Source organism: Triticum urartu, chromosome 7A (genome assembly GCF_056163025.1).
Source record: "Triticum urartu cultivar PI428250 chromosome 7A, HENAU_Tu73, whole genome shotgun sequence".
Classification (NCBI taxonomy): Eukaryota; Viridiplantae; Streptophyta; class Magnoliopsida; order Poales; family Poaceae; genus Triticum; species Triticum urartu.
The window spans coordinates 444,325,280-444,332,605 of NC_141879.1; the positions used below are offsets into that span (position 1 = coordinate 444,325,280).

The window sequence follows — 7,326 nt, forward strand, 5'->3', positions numbered from 1 at the left end:
AAAAAATGCAAAATTTGTCTAAAAACAGTGTCTCCCTTTCCCTTTTTCCTTTCACTTTCCTCGCATCGGCAGTCGAGACATCTATATCTATGGAATTTCAAAAGAGAGAAAAGGATTTGAATCCGACCCGAGGACAAGCTCAAACCTTAGGGTTTGAAAACCGAAACAACTTGGCACGATTTCCTTGAATTGGTCATATAAGGTCATGAAAAAAAGACCCATTTTAAGGATGTTGAGAAACAACATGTTGTCACACAGAGCCTCCTGACCTACCCAAACACCGTCTGTTCAACATGGTCTATTTTTGGACATTTTTGAATGGACCCCAACTTCTGCAAGCAGGTGGGCATGCCCATGATAGGCATCCATGCCAGATTTGAATGATTTCCGACCCTATGCAAGTTGCGGCATGTCCAACCATTTATCTCCCTTTTTTGATTGAGAAAACTCTAGAAAAGCGTAATTTGTAGAAAACCAAACCAACCTGGCGTGGTGCCTTGAATTGGTCATAAAAGCAAATAAAAAAATTAGGATCATTTGAGACATGTTGAGAAACAACATGCTCCCAAATGGAGCCTTTTTGCCTATTCGGAACCCTATGTTGAACTTGGTGTTTTTTCTACACAAATACAAAAAAGTTTGGGGAAATTCAAAAAAAATGGTTTCAATTTTTTGTTCTTATTTTCTCAATTTTTTGTTTCAAATTCCTCTTATTGTTTTTACAAAAGTGTCCATGTTCAAAATTTCAGTCACACCCAAGGCCACAGAAACGGCGGGGATGGAGGTGTAGGAGGGAATCTGCCCCGTCGCCGGCTATCATGAGCAGCGGTCGTGCGCCGCTACAGCCCTGCCATGGTTGTCGCCTGTTGGATCCAACCTGACCGCCTTCTCCTCCTCTCCTCTCACGACGACAAAGGGATCGCCACCGTGCTGCCGAAGTGGTGTACCCGGTCGTCGCGAGCAGCTGTCGTGCACGGAGACGAAGGGGAGCGCCGTCGATCGTGGCGAGTAGCAGCCACACATTGGATGCTCTCTTCACCCGTCTCACAGCCTCCGGCGGGCACCGGTCTCGCGTGCCACCCGCCCATCGCTTCGACCTCTGGTCAACGTTCGCCTCCATCCCTGCTTGCAGAATGCCGACCGCCTCTCCATTGAATCCTACGGCGAGCATATAAGGCAGTGGAGAGTGGGGAGTGGGTGTTGGGGGAAGTGGGGTGGACTGGTGGAGGGGAATAGCCAGCTGCACAAGGCAAAATATTGTTCGGGCGACTTCGGCTTGGATGCGAATGATACCTTCGGGATGATGTCACGAGGATCATGCGCCAAGATCCCTGCGTTCGATCCAACGGCAACAAGGGCATTCCGCGTTATCTTTTTCGTTCCTTTTCTTGTCCGGCCGAGGGAAGAATTAGATTTTTTTAAAGAAAAATCAAAGAATTTGTTGGGTCTCCTTTTTTTGTAACTAGATGATGCCCTGCGCGTTGCTGCGGAAACCTTGGTAAAACGTATGCATAAATAGACGCTAAAAAAACTAAAAGTATATGAAGCATGTGAAAAAATGTTATATAAAAAGAACAATTTATTGGATTGAAGTCAAACGTGGTGCCTTTTTTAATCAAAAAAGTGTAACATGACCTATATATATTTGCTCGGGCGACTTTGGCTTGGATGCGAATGATACCTTCGGGATGATGTCACGAGGATCATGCGCCAAGATCCCTGCGTTCGATCCAACGGCAACAAGGGCATTCCGCGTTATCTTTTTCGTTCCTTTTCTTGTCCGGCCGAGGGAAGAATTAGATTTTTTTAAAGAAAAATCAAAGAATTTGTTGGGTCTCCTTTTTTTGTAACTAGATGATGCCCTGCGCGTTGTTGCGGAAACCTTGGTAAAACGTATGCATAAATAGACGCTAAAAAAACTAAAACTATTACAAAAAAGAAGCTCTCACGATGTATTTTGAAAACAACAAAGTATATGAAGCATGTGAAAAAATGTTATATAAAAAGAACAATTTATTGGATTGAAGTCAAACGTGGTGCCTATTTTTAATCAAAAAATGTGTAACATGACCTATATATATTTGCTCCAATCGAACAACATACAAATATATGCAGGTCATGCTGCAAAAATGTGTAACATGACTGTCTATGCCCGCATATAAATAAGTGGAGCAAATTAACATGCATGGTTGCATGAATAGATAAGTGCATAAATTATAACTTATGACCACATGCATGATTTGATGATGTAGCATAGTTGCATGAAGAGAAAAAATAGATAATGGATTGCAACTATATATATTTAAGAATAGAAGATGTAGTAGGAGGCCCAGCCCAACCGACCTTCACCGGAGACGACAGAGCCCAAAGGGAGTGCGTGTGCGTGCGCTTCTCTCAGCGCTGAATCCTATTTGGCGCCTTAAGGGCCCGTTTTAGTTGTTCCCGCAATCGGGTGCATAAGAAAAGCGGGTGAACCAGGATTCGAACAGGCAACCTCCTGCTTCACAGTAAACACATCACTAATCACCACGCTAGCAAGCCTAATGTGGTTATGTGCATCTTTCTTGTTCTTTTCTTCCTTGTCTTTTCTTTTTTCTTTTTCCTTTTTCTTTTTCTTTTTTCCATTTTTCGTTTTTCTTTTTTCTCTTTTCCTTCCTGGGTTTGATGCAAAATCGATGAACTTTTTTTCAAATTCGATGAAATTTATATTTCAAATTTTAGTGAACTTTGTCTCAAATTCGATGAACTTTTTTTTAAATCAATGAATTTTTTTAAAAATCTCGATGAACTTTTTTGAATCTGGAGGAACTTTTTTCAAGCTCGATGAACTTTTCTGAAACACGATGAGCTTTTTTCTCAAATTCATTGAACTTATTTTTAAAGTCGATGAACTTTTTTCTAAGACAAGAGTACATACAGTAGCAAACCGGTTTTTTCTAAGAAAAATAGTCTGTACTGTGGCAGTTTTTAGAATGAAGAAAGGAAGATCAAGCGGGAGCCAGCGATCGAGCTGGCAGCGATAGCCAGCGATCAAGCGAGCGGCAGCAGCCAGCGTTCGCTGCTGGGCCAGGCCCATGCTAGTGACACAGTGGGCGCTGGAATCGCCAGCGGGCGCTGAAGGCGCCAAGGAGGAGCTCTCGGGCGGCGGCGGCAGCAGCAGCAGCAGCAGCGAGCGGCAAATCGCCTGCGGCGAGGGCGCGCGACCGAGGCGTCTTGAGCCCGCGCCATCCGGGTTCGTTCAACCAGAGGTACTCTCTGCTCATACCCCGCTTCCCGCTACTCGATCCATCATCCTGCTCTGGTGATGGGGTTATCTACTTCATCCAGTCCATTGTATCGCGGGGCACAATTTTCTTGTTCTTTCCCCTCGTCTTCTGATAAGGTTTTCACCGATTCTATTAAAGCTTTATGCCATTGAGGAACACAGTTGTCTCTTGTCAGTGCCCTAAGTTCGTGACAAAATTTGTTGGATGCTTCCATCGCATTTCTTGTCTAGCCAACACGAATCGAGTAGTACTTTACTGTATGTAGGTTGCTGTATTTTTGGCTGCAGGTCCTCACACACCACCTGCTCGACCGAGTTCCAAAGATAGGGATGTTCAGGTCCAAGAGCGAGAGGCATGGCAGCACCGGTGACATGATCAGCGCCCTCCCTGACGACCTGCTCCACCATGTCATGTCCTTCCTGACGCCGTGGGAGATTGTTCAGACATGCTTGCTCTCAAGGCGGTGGCGAAATGTCTGGGTATCGGCAAGGTGCCTCAGCATCGACTCGGACCAGTTCAGCACCTTGAGGCAGCTCAAGAAGTTTCTTGACAATTTGCTTTTGGACCGCGGGTACACAGCGCTCCACACGTTCTGGCTCCGCATCAACTTTGGCATATTTTATCCCGATTCTATAGATGACCCCCGGCCTCTGCATCTGGGTGATGCATACGGCCATTTTATTAATTATTCTCACAAGACCTTACAAGGTAATACAACAGCAAGACTAAAGCCACCGTCTAAGCAACAACTGTCACTACGCCTATCCAAATGATGAAGGGGCGCTGATAGTCTGGGCCTAATACCAAACAGACATCGCAGCCAAACCTAAACATCTAAGACCTGAGGTCCCAACCAGGACGCCTGCCTGGTATGGGGCACCTACCAGTCCAGCGCACTTCTCAACCAGGACGCCTGCCGGGTATGAGGCCGCCGCAGCCACCTGCCACGAGTCCATCTTTAGAGCTGTACTGTTGCATCTACCATGCCAGATCTCTCTGCCATCGACATCACCACGACGCCAGACAGCGTCGTCCTCCTGCGCGAGTCCATCCTCCCACATCGAACTCCGAATCTGCACTGCGCCACGCCGTCAAGATCCGTCGCCATCAATGCATGGATGAAGCACCGCTCCACCAAAGAAACCGTCCACTGGTCCCGCGAAGCAAGGCGCAGCACCAAGTAGAAGGCCGAAGCGCACCGCCACCACGCCACCAGCAGCCCCGCCACCAAGAGTTGTTCCCAGCCGCCGCCTTCAAGAAGGAGCACGACACCAGGGTGCCGTCGACGCCCAGACCAGGGGAACAAAAGCTTTCGCCATAGCTCGAGGAGGAGGCGGAAGGGAGAGGATCCAGCTCAAAGCCTTCAGGAAGGGGATCGGCGCCAAAGGCGTCGACTTTGGGGAGGCTGCCGCGCCAGCCAGGGGTTTCCCCCGGAACCTCACCCGCACGCCAGATCCGCCAGGCCGGCCATAGGGGCAAGGACCGGCGCCAGCACGGATCGGGACAGATCGAAGCAGGGGCGGATCTTCTACATGGAGCCATGACAGATTGCGAGGAACCGCCACTGCGCCAGCGTCCGCAGCCCCCACACCGCCCGCGACCGTGGGAGGCTGCCCACCAGAGCCCGCCGGCTGCACCGCGCCCATCGGCCGGGGCCGCCGCCCCAGGGAGCTAAGGCCCTCTGAGAGGAGGCGCCAGATCCCGCCGCCACCATCATTGGGGCCGAGAACCCTCCTCGGAGGCCCTCAGGCGGCGGCGGAGGGAGGGGAGGCGAGGGGGAAGCGCGGCGCCTTGGTGGTGAAGAGATCGCTCGCGACAGTCTCTCCCAAACGACGCCTCCAAGGAGGTCACGACGTAGACGCCGCCGCCGCCCGCTTCGGAAGACCGAGGCAAAGATTTTCATCCGGAGAGCCAAATCCGTCATGATGTCGACGGAGCTCCACAACGACGCCTCCAAGAAGGTAGACGACGCCAGTAGCGCCGCCGTCGTCGGCCTGACCTTGGTCAAGGCAGTGCTTTCCCCGGAGCTCCTCGCCATATAACAGAACTTGCGGATCCAGAGCACCGGATGGCGTCGGGAACTCCCAGATCCGTCGCCGCCTAGCTCTGCAGACCGCAACCACCACCAGTCAGCACCGTCGCGTCCAGCTCCTCGTCCGCCACCTCGCCTGCATCGCCTTGAGCGGCCCCTGCAGGACCGCGCACCCCCGGCACGCCAAGACGCGACCCCGCCGCCGAAGCTCGCCGCCGAGCCCCTTCCACGCCCGCAGCGACCGCGCCATAGAAACCGCCCCGCCGCCGCCGTCGCCATCGGGCTTTGCCTGGCGACGACCTCCGGCGGCGGCGAGGGGAGGTGGGGAGGCAGGGGAGGTCCCCCGGCGGCTGGATCTGGGCGCCCCGGTGCGGCCGCAGGAGCCGCACGGGATGCCCTAACTTGGAAGAGTTAGAGCTGATATGCTGTTTTGTTAACATCATCAAGTTTTCCTCTACCAAACTTCAGAGATTGACTGTTACCACTACTGATGATCGTTCAATATCTTGCTTGGGCTTTGAAGATATGGTAATAGATATGCTAAAGTTAGTTTCCTTAGACATAAAGGAGGTTCCTGATAGAAATCTGTATTTCGTGGATGTGTCATCGTTGGAAACTGCCTCAGTTTGCATTGATGAATCCTCTTTCGCAAGTTCTCAAGTCGACTGCAATGTTCTCAGTGCTCTTTCAAACGTCACCAGCTTGAGGTCGCTGTCTCTAACTGTCCGTCACAACGTATGCTTCCTGCGCTGGATTTTACATTGACTGATATGTTCAATTTAGGCATATTTTACATTTTGGGTGTTTTGGCAGGTGGCAATAAAGGTATTGGAGAGGGATGTGCTAAGGTGTGCTACATTCAACAGCCTGACAAATCTATCGCTTGGTGAATGGTGCTTGGGCTCTGGCTGCAGTTCGTTACTTCACTTGCTTCAACGATCGCCTAAAATACAGAAACTTATCCTGCATCTTACACATGTGAGTTTTCCGTTTTCCGATGTGGATCATTATTTTTTTGCAGATGAAGCTAATGCACAAGTTTTTCTTGTCAGGTTGGTGCTTCTCAGTGTGATCACCCTGAACAACATGCTGTTGTAGTAGGAGATCCAACCTGCAGTGAAACACAAAGACCATTCGGTTGTGAGAATCTTAAGAAAATCGAAATCAACTGCCCACTAGGTGATAAAAGAATCCACGTCATTGTGAGGATCTTGTATGAGAACATTAACTCTCCGACAGAAATTAATATCACGAGCCATTAGCTATTTATAGGGGTCAGCATGTACGGTAAGTTTTCTACAGCCCAACTAGCAACTATGCCAGTAATATATTGATTTTTTTGTATGCTTTTACAGTTGGACCAATAACACCATTTCCACTTGTAGCTGACACTGGATTTTCATGGCGGTGGTCATCAGACTATGGACTAAAAGTGTTTCTGATTCCTGCAGGACTTCTGCTCCGTTTGTGGCTTGTTTTGTTTAACTGACAATTGCCCACATGTTTGTGCTTGCTGTTATTCTTTAATTAACAACTCCCAAAAATTTATCTTTGACATTTACGGAACATCCCATAACTGTTATGGTAATTGGTTGGTACTCCCTCCGTTCCAAAATAGATGACTCAATTTTGTACCAAAGTTAGTATAAAATTAAGTCATCTATTTTGGAACGGAGGGAGTATGTGTTTATTGTAACTCGGTTATCATGTAGACATTTACATATCGATTCCTGACGAGGTATTTGAATCTTGTGAATGTCAGAAAAGTCAGTTTATTTTCTAGTAGGTAGCATGTGAGAGGCCTGTGTTTTAGGACCAACTTGTTCCGGGCTCTTAGTATTAGTTGCTTAAGCGCATTGACTAGAATTTCATTCGTTTGATTTGTTGAATGTTGTTTTGTTCACCTTCATTTGGTTCGATGATTTATCTAGTTTGTGAACAACCTTTTTTTATAAGTCTGTTGTGAATAACTTACTGATACCCCTATTGGACAATAGATTGAAAAAGCTTCTAACCGCCCGAGGATGG

The 7,326-nt window shown here is 48.6% G+C and overlaps 1 protein-coding gene across 1 annotated transcript; it reads left to right on the forward strand.

The window, feature by feature from the left end:
- Nucleotides 1–2,956: 2,956 nt before the first annotated feature.
- On the forward strand, nt 2,957–6,864 carry LOC125523928 (uncharacterized). Its single transcript, XM_087532983.1, has 6 exons — nt 2,957–4,036; nt 4,124–4,186; nt 5,551–6,033; nt 6,112–6,276; nt 6,351–6,585; nt 6,684–6,864. Exons 1-5 carry the CDS (start codon nt 3,596–3,598, stop codon nt 6,558–6,560), a joined length of 1,362 nt encoding a protein of 453 aa, XP_087389109.1. The 5' UTR covers nt 2,957–3,595; the 3' UTR covers nt 6,561–6,585; nt 6,684–6,864.
- Nucleotides 6,865–7,326: the final 462 nt, after the last annotated feature.